General features: G+C 45.3%; 1 protein-coding gene and 1 long non-coding RNA gene across 3 annotated transcripts in view; one reads left to right on the top strand and one right to left on the bottom strand.

Moving 5' to 3' along the window:
- Nucleotides 1-4,350, top strand: part of LOC140460339 (uncharacterized) — a 16,471-nt gene extending 12,121 nt beyond the window's left edge. For both annotated transcript variants that reach the window (XM_072554821.1, XM_072554820.1), the window contains one exon: nt 377-4,350. In XM_072554821.1, coding sequence (XP_072410922.1) covers nt 776-1,699 — 924 coding nt within the window. In that variant the 5' untranslated portion in view covers nt 377-775 and the 3' untranslated portion in view covers nt 1,700-4,350. The remainder of the gene's footprint in view (nt 1-376) is intronic.
- The window catches only part of LOC140460352 (uncharacterized), a 27,546-nt gene extending 11,275 nt beyond the window's left edge, over nt 1-16,271 (bottom strand). Inside the window, exons 1-2 of the long non-coding RNA XR_011954008.1 lie at nt 16,074-16,271; nt 13,144-13,338 (exon numbers count right to left, since the gene is read on the bottom strand). This is a non-coding gene — a long non-coding RNA (uncharacterized lncRNA). The remainder of the gene's footprint in view (nt 1-13,143; nt 13,339-16,073) is intronic.

The raw sequence follows: 16,271 nt of genomic DNA, 5'->3' as shown, positions 1-16,271 counted from the left end.
AATCCATTATAATTGGCAGCAACTGAGTATGAATTACAACGTTTTTGATAGTACCGAGTTTCTTTTCAGGGTCAGAATCAAATACGGTCATTAATTTCACAATGGAACGGCTGTGAATGTTATCACTTGGTGTCCTGTTCATACAGATTCACTGATGCTAAGGCAAACGTTCTTAATTGTCTTACAGCATCCTGTTATCACTTGGTCAGCCGAGGTGTCCCTATCTTTTACATTCTTTAAGATGCCCCCCTTTTCTGAGTCTTGCTGTCTATTTTCTAGTGTAATAAATGTGTTCTATAATTCAGCATTACATTTAGTCTAAATGTTTAAAGACCTTCTCAGTGACAATGATGACTTTTGTAATCTCTTTTTACAGAGTATTTGATCTGAAAACTGAAGTTTAAAAATCAACAGATGACGGGCTTATGTCCAAAACGCCGACTCTCCTGCTCCTCAGATGCTGCCTGACCTGGTGTGCTTTTCCGCACTTTTTGACTCTGACTCTCCAGCGTCTGCTGTCCTCAATTTCAAGTCAATGTTTGACAGTCATTCAGTCCATTGGGACTGGAACGAGTTTTGACTAAGATTCTGTGAGAAGGAGCAAAGTTTTTTGGTCCCTGTTGCAGTACGTTTTCAGCATCAGTGGGACTGAATGAGAGACCCTACAGTTACAGCGTACTAAGTGTGGAACCTAAAACAGTTATCCAGCCTGGAAAGAGGAATTCACGGCAGGGAGGGACTGTACACGTGTTTGTGTGCCGCTGAAGCTTCAGCCATGGAGAAACCAGAGGAATCCCGCCCCGTGGAGAAACCTTGGAAGTATGGCGACTGTGGGAAAGGCTTCCATGTCCTGTCTGTCTTGGAGGCACATCAGCGCAGTCACACTGGAGTCAGGCCATTCTCCTGCCCTGAGTGCGGGAAGGGGTTCAGCAGTTCCTCCACCCTGCTGAGGCACAGACGGGTCCACACGGGGGAGAGGCCCTTCAGCTGCCCTGAGTGCAGGAAGGCTTTCAGCAATTCCTCTGACCTACTGAAACACCAACGGGTCCATACCGGGGAGAGACCATTCGCCTGCTCAGAGTGTGGTAAGGGGTTCAGCAGTTCCTCCGCCTTGTTAACCCACCGGCGGGTTCACACAGGGGAGAAGCCTTTCAGCTGCCCTGAGTGTGGGAAGGCCTTCACCCAGGCCTTTTCCCTGCTGAGGCACCAGAGTGTCCACACAGGGGAGAGGCCATTCACTTGCCCAGAGTGCGGGAAGGGGTTCAGTGATTCCTCCGCCTTGCTGACCCACCGACGGGTCCACACAGGGGAGAAGCCTTTCAGCTGCCCTGAGTGTGGGAAGGCCTTCACCCATGCCTCCAACCTGCTGACCCACCGGTGGGTCCATACCAGGGACAGGCCATTCAGTTGCCCCGAGTGTGGGAAGGCCTTCAGCAATTTCTCCCACGTGCTGATCCACCGGCGGGTCCACACCGGGGACAGGCCATTCGCTTGTCCTGAGTGCGGAAAGGCCTTCAGCAATTCCTCTGACTTACTGAAGCACCAGCGGGTTCACACTGGGGAGAGGCCCTTCAGCTGTCCTGAGTGCGGGAAGGCCTTCACCCAGGCCTGCAACTTGCAGAGACACCAGCGGGGGCACCAGTGCTCCCAACAATCGGATTCTGCCGGTGAGGCTGCTGTGGGTCACCCCCAGGACTGAACCTCCTGCCCAGTCTGACAGTGGGAGAGTTGGTGGGCTGGTTTTGTTTTCTGCTGGACTGCACCCACTCCCACGGTGGCTCAGTGGTCAGTAGCATTGCCTCACAGTGCCAGGGACCCGGCTTTGATTCCACTATTGGGGCAACTATCTGTGTGGAGTTTGCACATTCTCCTTCTGTGCCTGCGTGGGTTTTCTCGGTGTTCCAGTTTCCTCCCACAGTCCAAAGGTGTGCAGGTAGGGTGGATTGGTGACGTTAAATTGTCCCAGTGTACAGGGATGTGTAGGGGTGGTGCATTAGTCGGGGGAAATGTCGAGTCATAGGGTAGGGAAATGGGTCTGCGTGGGTTACTCTTCAGAGGGTCAGTTTGAACTTGTTGGGCTGAAGGACCTGTGTCCACACTGTAGGGATTCTGTGATTCTATGAACTTTGCTCCATTGGGTGCTACTGCTCGTTGAGCCCAGGACTGCACATTCCCACTGAAACAATCTGCACAAACCTAAGCCTGTTAGGCCATTCAGCCCATCGAGTCTGCTCTGCCATTCGTTCGAGACAAAAACAAACTGCAGATGCTGGAATCCAAAGTAGGCAAGCAGGAGGCTGGGAGAACACAGCAAGCCAGGCAGCACCAGCAGTAAAGTCAGTGTTTCAGGTATTAACCCAATTCATTGACTTCTCGACCAGAAATGATTTACCAGGATGTTGCCGAGAGTTTGGGCTACAGGGAGAGGTTGAATAGATTGGGGCTGTTTTCCCTGGAATGTCAGAGGTTGAGGGGTGACCTTATATGGGTTTATAAAATCATGAGGCGTATGGATAGAGCAAATAACAAGGTCATTTCCCTGGAGGTTGGGCAGTCCAGAACCAGAGGGTTTATGGTGAGAGGGGAAAGATTTAAGTGGGACCTAAAGGGCAACCTTTTCATACAGAGGGTGACACATGGATGGAATGAGCTGCCAGAAGAAGTGGTGGAGACTGGTACAATGACAGCCTTTAAATAGCATCTGGATGGGGACATGAATAGGAATGGTTGAGAGGGATATAGGCCAAGTGCTGGAAACCGACCCTTTGGTCCAACCCATTCATGCTGACCAGATATCCTCAATTAATCTAGTCCCATTTGCCAGCACCCCTCGAAACTCTTCCTGTTCATACACCCATCCAGGTGCCTTTTGATTAGATTCCCTACAGCGTGGAAACAGGCCCTTCGGCCCAACAAGTCCTCACCGACCCTCCGAAGAGTAACCCACCCTAACACAACTGGCAACTTAGCATGGACCTCAAGCGACAAGTTTTCACACAGAGGGTGGTGCATGTACAGATTGAGCTGCCAGGGGAAGTGGTGGAGGCTGGTACAATTATAACATTTAAAAAGCATCTGGATGGGTATATGAGCTAAATGCTGACAAATGGGAGTAGATTAAATGTTGGATGTCTGGTCAGGATGGAGGAGTTGTACCGAAGGGTCTGTTTCAGTGCTGTCCATCTCTACGACCAGGCCTCTCGGGTTCACACACACAGAATCTGTCAGTAACGTTGGGTTTCAGAGTTCAGTTGAAGCAATGTGGTATCTTTTATAGAGACTTCGAGTCAAAAGAGATGCACAGCAGGGAAACAGACCCTTCAGTCCAACTCGTCCACGCTGACTGCATATCCCAAATTAATCTCATCCCATTTGCCAGCACTAGTCCGTATCCCTCTAAACTCTTCATATTCATGTTCCAATCCAGATGCCTTTTAAATGTTAAAATTGTACCAGCCGCCACCACTTCCTCTGGCAGCTCATTACATACATACACCACTCTCTCTGTGAAAAGGTCTCCCCTCAGGTCCCTTTTAAATCTTTCCCCCCCCATCCTAAACCTCTAGTTTTGGATTCCCCATCCTGGGGAAAAGATTGACTATTTACCCTATCTGTGGCCCTCAATTTTATTCATATCTACCAGGTCACTCCTCAGCCTCCGATGTTCCAGGGAAAAATACCTGCAACTTATTCAATCTCTCCCTGTAACTCAAACCCTCCAACCTCAGAACCATCCATTTAAATCTTTTCTGAACCCTTTCAAGTTTCACTACATCCTTCCTGGAGACACAATTTGCAGGTGTTCAGTGTTATGGACCAGGCCAGATCCCCTCAAAACATTCTAGGAAGGTAGCTCAGACCCTAACTTTTTTTAGTTGTTTTAGGCAGAGGTATCTCAGGAGTGATGTAGCTGGTCAAATCACTTGGCTTCCAGGAAAACAATTTATTTCCACACCGCCGAATGAAACCTTTGTGACCACTCCATTGACCTGTGTTGCCACCTTCAGGGTCCAATCGCCTGAACACCCAGATCTCTAACTCCCCCTCGCGAGAGCCAAGAGTCCTCAGTTCTATTGAGGGGGGAAATTGGATGTCAGTCATCTCTGTATTAGAGAATGTATCATTTAAATAAAACTGGGAAGGGCATTCCTGACAGAAGATTCAACAGAAGGTGGCACAGAGTATTCCAAGAGACACGTAACCTGGCTGTAATCTGAGAGACTAAATTCCATTTTTTGTTACAAGAGGGAATCATATTTGTTGGATCAGCATATCATGAGAACCTTGTTTTATTCCGGAACAGTCAGTAGTTAGAAGGGATTTATTTGGTTTGTTAATAGTTTATTTCATCTGTTCACCGTTACTGTTGGATAAATAAATGGATTTTTGTTTATTTTAAAGTGTCAGGGATTTATTTTTAAACATTAGAGCAGGTTACACTACTGTTCACATTAATTTTACAGATTATAGGGCGATGCGCTTCTCTTTGGGTGTTTCGGTTTGAGATCTCTGGTGGGGTGGGAGTTGGTGTCAGCTTTCCCTTTCTAACAGTATTGACGTGATGTCACGCTGAATGCAGTGGAGTCAATATTAATCCCAGCCTCTTGCTCTGGTTGTGGGTGAATCGCCTTAATTTGGTCACTGACTCAGAAACAACACACAGAACCAACTGCTGAAACAATGATTCACACTTCATTGCACGTAGCAACTAAAACTAAAAACTCTCAAGTAAGCAAGTTCAGTCTCACGGCTGCCACCCTCCCCCCACCCGGCTATCACCTGATTGCTGGCAGAATTTAACCGAGTTTCCATCGACAGTGCCCGTCTCTGGAAGGGTCAAGGGGTTTGACGCAATATTGTTCTTCCAATACTGCTGCTGCATCGTTCTGGAGTGAGAACGTAGAACAATACAGCACAGTTCAGACCCTTCAGCCCTCGATATTGTACCAGCCTTTTATCCAACTTGAAGATGAGACTAGCCTGCACACCCCTCAATTTACTGCCGTCCATGTGCTTGTTCAGCAGTCGCTTAAATGTATCTGACCCTCATTCCAACCCTGGAAGTGCATTCCATGCACTCACCATCGGAGTAAAAAACCTACCTCTGACATCTCCCCTTAACCTTCTTCCAATTACCTTAAAATTATGCCCTGTCATTTCTGACCTGGGGAAAAAGTCTCTCGCTATTTGTTCTATCTATGCCTCTCAACATATAGTACACCTCTATAAAGTCACCTCTCATCCTTCTTCGCTCCAATGAGAAAGGCCCTAGCTCCCCCAACCTAAGCCATCCCCTCCATTCCAGGCAGCATCGAGGTAAATCTCCTCTGTGCCCTCTCTCAGCTTACACAGCTTCCTGTTGTGGGTCTGTTCGCCGAGCTGGGAATTTGTGTTGCAGACATTTCGTCCCCTGTCTCGGTGACATCCTCAGTGATTGGCAGCCTCCTGTGAAGCGCTTCTGTGATGTTTCCTCTGGCACTTTCCCACATTTTCCCTAAGATTAGGTGACTAAAAGTGAACACAATATTCCAAGTGTGATCTAACCAGTACTCCATACAGCTGCAGCATAACCTTGCAGCTCTTTAGCTCAAACTCCCTGCTAATGAAAGCCAACACACCGTACACCTTTGTAACAACCTTATCAACCTGGGTGGCAACTTTGAGCGATCTATGGACTTGGACTCCAAGATCCCTCTGTTCCACCACAGGGTCAAGAATCCTGCCTTTAACCCCATAGGTTGAACAAACAGAGGAGTTTGGTGAAATGAGAATCATTAGATAAATGCTATTGAGCGAACTGATGGTGCTAGGGGCTGGCAAATCTCTGGGTACAGGTGGACTTCATCATAGAATTTTAAAAGGTGGCTAATGAGTTCATATTTGCATTAATGTTAATTTTCCAAGATTTATTAGATTCAGGCAAGTTTTCCTCAGACTGGAGAGTAACATATTTAATATTTCTGTTCTCAAAGGGAAAGATGTGGTCCCTTGAGTCTATGGCAATTAAACATTTGTTTTTGAACCAATTAAGGAGATTATAACCACCATGTCAAAAAGCTCACGGTAATTGAAAAGAATCAGCATGCTAATATGAAAACGAAATGTTGTTTCACCAATTTATTCATAGAATTCCAAGAGTGTGGAAAGAGACTATTTGGCCGATCAAGTCCTGCACCAACCCTCAAGTGCATCCCACCCAGATCCAGACCGCCACTCTACTCCCGTAACCCTGCATTTAGCATGGCTAACTCACCTAGCTTGTACATCCAAGGACATTACGCAATCCAGCATGGCTAATCCACCCAACCTACACATCTTTGGACTGTGGGGCCCCTAGTGGAAACTCACAAAGACATAGACAGAACATGCAAACTCCAGATAATCGACTCAAGGCTGAAATCAAGTAGGTGTCTCTGGCCGTGAGAGGGAGCCACCGTGCCACCATGCTGTCCTAAAGGAATTATTTAAAAGAGTATGTAAATTGAAGCCTGTGGATATACTGAACTTGAATATTCTAAAGGTGTTTGACATGTTTTCACAAAAAGCATATTGCACAGAGGAGCTCATGGTGTAAAGTATAGTTATAGAACATCAACTGACTGGCAGAAAACAGAATATGCAAAAATAGTTCTTTTGTCAAATTGGTTGTATATGACAATGTATGGTGGGGTTCCAACAGGCATCTCTGCTGGCTCCTCAACTTTCTACAATTATATAGATGACTTACAGGAGGGGATCAAAGGTATGTGGTTACATTTGCAGGCAACACAAAGATAGATGGAGATGTACATTGTGGGGATGACATATCAATTATGCAGATTGATAGATTGGTTAAATAAATAAGCAAAACTCTTGCAAGTGGTGTACAATATGGTAAAATGCAATTTGTTACCTATTTGGAGAACAACTGCATGATTCTGAGATGCAGAGGGATCCGGGGGCCTTGCAAATAAGTCACAAGTTAGAATGCAAGCACAGCAAGTGCTTAGAAAGGCCAATCACATAAATGTAAGGCGATTATGCCTCAGTTACAGAGCAATGGTGGGACTACATCTTGAACACCGTGCTCAACTTTTATATCCTTATCCAAGGAAGAATGAAAATGCATTAAAGCCAATTCACAGAAGGTAAATTGGATTGACACCCACAATGAACAGACTGTCTCATGGAAAATCATTAGACAGGCAGGTCTGACTTTCAACCAGAGTTTGGAATAGCAAGGGGTGATTTGATTGAAGTTTCTATGAGCCTGAATGGTCTTCAAAAGATGGATGTTGAAGGATGTTTACTTATTGTTGTGAACGAACAATTAGATCACCCATTTATAGAGTCATAGAGATGTACAACATAGAAACAGACCCTTCGGTCCAACCTGTCCATGCTGACCAGATATGCCAACGCAATCTATTCCCACCTGCCAGTACCTTCCTATTCATCTACCCATCCAAATGCCTCTTCAATGTTGCAATTGTACCAGCCTCCACCACTTCCTCTGGCAGCTCATTCCATACACATACCAACCTCTGCGTGAAAAAGTTGCCCTTTAGGTCTCTTTTGTATCTTTCCCCTCTCACCCTAAACCTATGCCCTCTAGTTCTGGACTCTCCGACCCCAGGGGAAAGACTTTGCCTATTTATCCTATCCATGCCCTCATAATTTTGTAAACCTCTATAAGGTCACCCCTCAGCCTCCGATGCTCCAGCAGCTCAAATCCTCCAACCCTGGCAACATTCTTGTAAATAGTTTCTGAACCCTTTCAAGTTTCACAACATCTTTCCAACAGGAAGGAGACCAGAATTGCACGCAATATTCCAACAGTGGGCTAACTAATGTCCAATACAGCCGCAACATGTCCTCTCAACTCATGTACTCAATACTCTGACCAATAAAGGAAAGCATACCAAATGCCTTTTTCACTATCCCATCTACCTGCAACTCCACTTTCAAGGAGCTATGAACCTGCACTCCAAGGTCTCTTTGTTCAGCAACACTCCCGAGGACCTTACCAATAAGTGCATAAGTCCTGCTAAGATTGGCTTTCCCAAGATGCAGCACCTCGCATTTATCTGAATTAAACTCCATCTGCCACTTCTCAGCCCATTGGCCCATCTGGTCAAGATCCTGTTGTAATCTGAGGGAACTCTCTTCGCTGTCCACTACACCTCCAATTTTGGTGTCATCTGCAAATGTACTAACTGCACCTCTTATGTTCGCATCAAAATCATTTTCGTAGATGACAAAAAGTAGAGGGCCCAGCACCGATCCTTGTGGCACTCCACTGGTCCCAGGCTCCAGTCTGAAACACAATCCTCCACCACCACCCTCTGTCTTCTACCTTTGAGCCAGTTCTGTATCCAAGTGGCTAATTCTCCCTGAATTCCGCGAGATCGAACCTTGCTAATCAATCTCCCATGGGGAACCTTGTCGAACACCTTACTGAAGTTCATATAGATCACATCTACTGCTCTGCCCTCATCAATCCTCTTTGTTACTTCTTCAAAAAATGCAATCATTTGTGACAAAGAAGGAGGGAAATTTTTTGGAAGGTTGTGCAGCTTTGGAATACTTTGTAACAGAAGATAGTGAAGCCAGGACCATTGAATATTTCTAAGGCAGAAGTCGATTAATTCCTTTGCCTAAGAAGAGTCTAATGTTATGGGTACGGATGCAAATGTGCAATGTATAACACAAAGTAATCAGCCATCATAAGCCGAATGGCTTACTTCAGCTCCTAATTTGGACATTCATATATTCTGCTAGCTATAATGACCTGAGTTTGACTAGCATATATTTCCAATAAGCCCATGCTGATTCTGCTCAGTCCTATCATTAATTTTTAACTGTCCTGTTGTTGTACCTTTCATTATAGATTCCCTGTGCTCTCCCTGCTTTCTAAAACAGTGGGATGACATGTGCCACTTTCCAATTACCACTTTCCAGTGAACTAGCGTTAACCACCAAGCCCAGGGAATTTAGCTACTTTAAATCCTATTCAATTCTCTAATGCATTTTTGTTTCATACATATTAATATCCGTCAGTTCTTCATTTATACTAGCCCCAACATTCTCCATAATTTCTGGGAGCTATTAGTATTTTCCACTGAATGACATTTCCATCACTGAACCTCTTACCAGCAACATCCTGTGATTTAAACCTGTGACCTCCTGATTCAGAGAGAAGGCTGATCCCTACTAGCAGCTGGTTTGGGTGTATGACTGTCACCAACACTGTGGCAGTTTGGGAAATCCATTCTTGTTGGGCCAGTAAATACTCAATTCACGCTGCTCAGCATCAAAGGAGTTGACAGTGTCATGACAGTGTCAGTATCAAAGGAGTTGACAGTCAGTAATTTGATTTATCTGAAACAGGTGAGATGTTTCCTGCCTCTGTGCCAAAAGCAAAGATCATGTCCAAAGAATCTGTCCCTAGTGGAGGTTTACTCCTAACAATTGGAGTCCAAGACCTTTGTCCTTGGTTACTGATAGCTTATTGCTCGAGAGGTTGGATCAAGGGGACACCTATCCAGTTCTTGGTCAACTATCAACTATCCAGGGGCAGAGGGGCATCAACTTGTGCAGAAAGGAGCAGGAAGAAGCAAAACAGCATTCATGGGTTAAACGAATGAGTGGAAAAAATGTTTAATGTCACCCAATACGACAACATCAGAACCATTTCCTTTTCACCCAAGAAAGACTGATTGGAGAACTGCTAAATTATTAGAAACTAAGCACTATAAAAGGGGAAAAAAGACTTTGGAGACCAAGTACACAAATCATCAAAAGTAGCAGACAGGTACAAAAACCAATTGAAAAAGACAAATAGAGGCCTCTATTACAAAGGAGATGAAATACATGGGGTTGAAAGTTATGTTTCAGTTCCAAGCATCATAGAATTCTAACATCACAGACAGACACCATTGGCCTGTCATGTCTGATAATTGAATTCTGGTGGAGTTTCCTCGCTTTCAAATTTATGGTGTTAAATTCTAACACCACCTCTGCACACTTCTGGAGACCTCGAGTTTACAGAATCACATTCTTCTCTACCTCCTCCAGGAATAACTATTTCTCCTGAGATACTGCCAGTTCCTCAGATTACTTGGTACCCCCGAATACAATCTGCATGTCAGGAAATCTCTGGTGCTGCCCCGACACCAACAGTCACCCTTGGAACTAAAGAAAATACAGAAATCTAAGGTGCAAAGAGACTTGGGTGTTCTAGTCCAGGATTCTCTCAAGGTAAACTTACAGGTTGAGACAGTAGTTCGGAAGGCAAATGCAATTATGACATTTAATTTGACAGGACTTGAATGTAAAAGTAGGGATGTAGTTGAGGCTTTGTAACACTCTGGTCAGGCCATATTTGGATTATTGTGCGCAGTTTTGGGCCCAAATTTCAGGAAGGATGTACTGGCCTAGGCGTGTGTTCAGAGGAGGTTCACAAGAATGGTCCCAGGAATGAACATCAGAACAAATAAGGAATGTTTGAGGACTCTGGGTCTATATTTAATGGAATTGAGAACGATGACGGGGGATCTAATTGAAACCGACAGAATTCTGAACAGACTGGATGTTGGGAAGATGTTTCCTTTGGTAGGAAAGGCTAGGAGCCGAGGGCACAGCCTTAGACCAAAGGGAAGACCCTTTAGAATGGAGGTAAAGAGAAACTTCTTCATCTAGAGTGGTGAATATATGGAATTCACTGCCACCGAAGACTGTGGAGGCCAGGTCATTGAGTACATTTAAGCTGTGAAAGATAGTTTCTTGAGTATGAAAGGGATCAAGGGTTACTGGGAGAATGGGGTTAAGAAACTTATCAGCCACAACTGAATCGCAGAGCAGTCACAATGGGCTGAATGGCCTAATTTCAGCTCCTATGGTCTTATGATACACTGATGTGTGGAGGGGTGAGGAACGGGGGGAAAGAGATGAAGAGAGGAATACAATTAAGGGGAAGCTGGATACAGATGAGGGAGAAAGGAAGAGAAGGAAATACAAGTAGTGTACATTAAATTACAAAGCATAGGAGATCTGGCATACAGAGGGATCTGGGCATATAGATCCCTGAAAGTGGCAAAGCAGGCAGGCACATGGTCAAGAAGGCATACAGCACGCTTGCCTAGAGTGTAAGAGTTAGCGAGTTATGTTACAGCTATTTATTCCGGCCACATTTATAACATTGCGTGCAGTTCTGGCCAGCATGCTACCGGAAGGACGTGGATGCTCTGGGAGGGGGTGCAGGGAAGGTTCACTGGGACGTTGCCTCTCATGAAAGCAAAAATCCTCTTTGGATTTCTTTTGATTAGCGAAAACAGGTACTAATGTGGGTCTTTTGTAAAAGCAAAGTGGCATAAAGCAAACGTGCGATAAGTGGGAGATACCAGTTTGCTGATGAGGGATGGGAAGGGGCAAAGAAGAGGGGTGGGTGGAGGCTCAGGCAGAGCGAAAACACTGACAGAGGCCAATTAAGCCGACCAGCCTAGCCCTGTGCTGGAGACTCAATGGGACAGAGACAAATGTATCTATTTCAGACCTACCTGCAGGGGTAGGACAAACATTACGCTCCATCCAGGGATAAAATGTCCTCCATCTGCTCCTGCAGATCAATTCCGTAGGGAAGGTGCTGTCAGACAGCACTGGAAGTAAAGTGGGTGCGAGAGCAGCAAATCCGACAGAAAGGATCCTCTTGCCCCTCCCACTTCACCCAATAAACAGGGTTCAAGGTGCGACTCAGCGGCAGTAACAGCAGAATATACTGGCACTAAAGTATGTCCAGCAGAGATTCACACGATTGATCCCTGGAATGGTACGCCTAACACACGATGAATGGCTGATGATCCTGGGATTGTATTCATTAGCGTTCGGAAGGTTGAGGAGAGATCTAATAGAAACTTACAAGATTATGCTTGGCTTAGAAAGGGTGGATACTGGGAAGTTGTTTCCATTAGGCGGAGGAGACTAGGATCCAGGGGCACAGCCTGATAATTAGAGGGGGTCAATTTAAAACAGAAATGAGGAGATATTTCTTCAGCCACAGAATGTGGGCCTGTGGAATTCATTGTCAGGGAGCGCAGTGGAGCCAGGACGTTAAATGTCTTCAAGGCAGAGATTGATAAATTCTTGATTAACGAATTAAGGGCTACGGGGAGAGTGTGGGTAAATGGAGCTGAAATGTCCATCAGCCATGATTAAATGACAGAATGGACTCAATGGGCTGAATGGCCTTACTTCCACTTCTGTGTCTTATGGTCTTAATTCATTGATGTTGACTAGATATTCTAAATTAATCTAGTCCCATATGCCAGCACATGGCCCATACCCCTCTAAACCCTTCCTATTCAGAAACCATCCAGATGCCATTCACATACTGTAATTGTACCAGCCTCCACCATTTCCTCTGGCAGCTCATTCTTTACGCTCACTACCCTCTGAGTTAAAAAGTTGCCCTTAGGTTTCTTTTAAATCTTTGCTCATCCACCTCACCCTAAAGCTATTACACTTTAGTTCTGGACACCCCCAAACCCAGGGGACAATATCTTGTCTATTTACCCAATCCATGCCTTTCATGATTTTATAAATGTATACAAAGGCCTTTGCCACACTCGGGAAAACAACCCAAAACAATTCAGCTCAAACCCTCCAACACTGGCAGCATCCTTGTAAATCTTTTCTGAACCCTTTCAAGTTTCACAATGTCCTTTTGATAGGAGCGAGAGCAAAAGTGGCCTAACCAATGTCCTGTACAGCCACAACATAACCTCCCAACTCCGATACTCAGAGGATTGGGAAAGTTGTATTTTGTGGGTTTTGAAAACTGGGAAAGAATGGAAGTATAACCTGAACTTTTGAGGGTCAGTTTGGAAGCATCAACACTTCGGGGGGGGGGGGGGGGGGGGGGGGGGGGGTGCAGAAAGATGAGGGAACGAAACCAAATGTGCCGCAGCCAACACGGAGCAAGAACAGAGGATGTAAAACTGTTGCAGCCAGCTTGAAGCTGCAATGTGGATCATTGCACGTGCTGTACTTGAACCTGATGCATTTATTTGGGGGAATCAGATGCATTTTAAAAATAAAAATAAAGTATCTCCCCCTCCCCAATTGCTATCATCCGTCCCTCCTCACCCGGGTAATTAAGACACATACCTGAATTGGCAGAGTAGATTCCCTCCTTTGATTCACTCCAGTTGCTACAAGTGAACAGATTACCACCTCCCTCTCTCCGTCCCAGGATGAGGAGTTGCCCAGAGGAGGGTGTTTCACATTGAAACTGATACGGCCACTTCTGCGTTGTGATGTCAAAAATGTGGCAGGGAGCGGGGACAGGCCGACAGGAGAACTCTGCAGCAGATGGAAGGAGAGCAGTTTGCAAAAATCCCTTCCCTTCAAAGAATCCTCACAGTGTGGAAGCAGGCCACTCGGCCCAACAAGTCCAAACCAACGTTCTGAATGGTAATTCACCCATATCCCTCCCCTTATTGCCCGACATTTATCCCAGAGTCATACACCGAACTTACACATCCCTGGACACTATGGACGGAATTTAGCATGGCCAATCCACCCTTGAAGATCTGGATCCCAGGCAGGACCCCTCCGTCTCGAGATCGGTCAAAGAACAAACGGGGTGCGGACTGTAAAAAGCAAAGTTATTAGTTTAATAAAGCAAGGCAGTCTGACGCAATTCTGTACAGCAACACAGAAGTTAAAGCTTCTGAGCTCCGTGGCGAAATTGCAGAATTACTTTCGAAAAAAACATGTAAATGATGTGTAATTTAAGAGAAAGCACAGCCTTAAAAGACCAATCAAATGTAATAAGGTGACATGATTGACAGCAGGGTAGTCCAATATTTTCTAGGAAACAGATTGTTTTACTCTCAAAATCATCCCGTGCTTGCGAGTTCAAGGTTAGTTTGAATACCAAATTCATATGATTCATATTATTAAACTCCATTGTTTTCTTTTCCCCAAAGCTAACCAACTCAGCAAAGCAGCAATTCAAGTTCACAGGATCAAATCATAACCTGAAGCCATTTTAAATTGAAAAGCCATTTTGTGGTTAATAAAAATCTACATACACCTGTTGCTCCTAACAACTGCCTAAATTCAAATTTTAAATTCTCATCTTCCCCTGTGTTCATCTCCATCATTGCAAGCTCATCAGACAAGCCCCTTGCAAGGGGGAAGATGATAAAGATCGAACTTGCCCTGCTGTGTGGACTTGCCATTGCCAGCATTGGTGCACAAGGGACAGTTTACCTGTGCGATCCTGAGCAACCAGAGACTGTGTGCCAACTATGCCAGGAAGATGTCCTCGTCTGCTGAGGGACTGAGCATTACCAAGAATGACTACTGCAGTGGTCAGAGATTGAACAGTTCATTTACAGAACAAGTCTAAATGGTCTTTACCCTGTCAAGGTGTTGTGTGCCAGTTTTATACCAGTTGTGCTATGAGCTACCCTGGTAAGCCTTGCCCCATCCAAATAGGTCACACCGCAAAAGAGAAGATAGGGAAATGTTATCTTTCGATTACAATTTGTTTCTTCAAAGTCACAATAGAATATTTGGCAGGGATGAAGTGGTCTGTTATGTGCTGACTTCAGCAAAAGACTCTGAACCCGACTGACACCAATGTCTTCCCAGTTATGGGATGGGTGGAACTGTTCTGGGACAATAACCGCATCTCTTACCGAAAGACCTATCTATTGAACAGCCTCAAGGAAGTCACAAAGACAGGCATGCCTCTTATTGGCAAGGTCCCTCCCTTACCTACACTAAACCTGGTTATTATTTTGAATAAGGTAAGTACTCCTCGTGCTGTAACTGTAGGAATATAGTCTCCCCTGAGTTTTGCATAGAATGGAAGAATCCAAATACAAAACAGTAATATCACTTTGGGATATGCAGCTCTCAGTGACTTTTTTCTGTAGGAGCATTTTCAGGAGTTATTAGTCATCAAAACCGTACTTATATCGTTTGTGGTCTCCACCTTTTGGATAATGAGACAACTGCTGCTTTATTGAGATGAGGATTTAAAATTTGAATTTAGGCTGTTAGGAACAACAGGTGTATGGAGGTTTTCATTAACCACAAAATTCAATTTTAAATAATATTTTTAAATAAATATAACAAAATGGCTTCAGGTTATGATTTGACATTGAACTTGAATTGCTGCTTTGCTGAGTTGGTTGGATTTAGAAATAAAAGAGAACAATGGAGTTTGCATAATATGAATCATAAGTAATTTGGTATTCGAACTAATCTTGAACTAACAAGCATGGGATTATTTTGCGCGTAAAACAATCTGTTTCCCAGGAAATATCATTGGACTAACCTGCTGTCAATCATGTCACCTTGTTACATTTTATTGGTCTTTTCTTGTAATTCAGGCTGCGCTGTCGCAAAAATAAATAATGCGTAATTTTCAAATGTAATTGTGTAATTTTGCCACGGAACACAGAAGCTTTTAACCTGTGTTGCTGGACAAATCTGTGCTAGGCTGCCTTATGTCATTAAGCTGATAACCTTGCTTTAAATAGACCGTACTCCTGGTGATTCTTTTGACCGATCTCGGATCGAGAGCCGATTGAGGGGGTCCAGACCTTCACCCTAACCTGCAGAACCCCGAACACTATGGATAAACTTACCTCGGCCAATCCACGCTAACCTGAACATCTCTGGACACTGGGGGTAAATTAGCATGGTCAACATACACTAACTCGAACATCCTTGGGCATTATCAGTAATTTAGCATGGCTGAACCCCCCCTAACCTGCACATCGCTGGACAGTCTGGGGAATTAAACTCGGCAAAGGCCGAGGTTACCACGAGGTTGGAATTCTCTCCCAGAAATGACAGTTGATGGTGCCCTCACCAAGATGGCCGCCCGCGCTCCCCGCCCCAAGACAACATGCGCCTGACCCTCACAAAGATGGCGGCCGGTTGCCCGGGCAACCCGAGAGCGCCCTCGCCGGTGAAGTAAACACTGGGCCTGTGGTGATTTTATTGGAGGCCTCAGGCCTCCCCCTAGGAGTTTATAAACTCCCCAGTCTCCCTCCTCCCGCGGTTCCCAATCCTACCCTGTCTCACTGTCTCCTCTCCCCGGGGGCAGGAGCCAGGTCTTGGCGCTCGGGCCTGGCGACCTCCCCGGGATGTTTCTGAAACCTGGTCCTGTTCTGAAGGAGGATCACCGGGACCCGAAATGATTTCTCTCGGCACGAGCTCCCGGACCTGCTCAGCTTTTCCAGCGGTTCCTATTACTTCAGCCACCGGCACCA

Source organism: Chiloscyllium punctatum, chromosome 36 (assembly GCF_047496795.1).
Source record: "Chiloscyllium punctatum isolate Juve2018m chromosome 36, sChiPun1.3, whole genome shotgun sequence".
NCBI classification, from domain to species: domain Eukaryota; kingdom Metazoa; phylum Chordata; class Chondrichthyes; order Orectolobiformes; family Hemiscylliidae; genus Chiloscyllium; species Chiloscyllium punctatum.
This window is presented reverse-complemented; position numbering and strand designations above follow the sequence as displayed.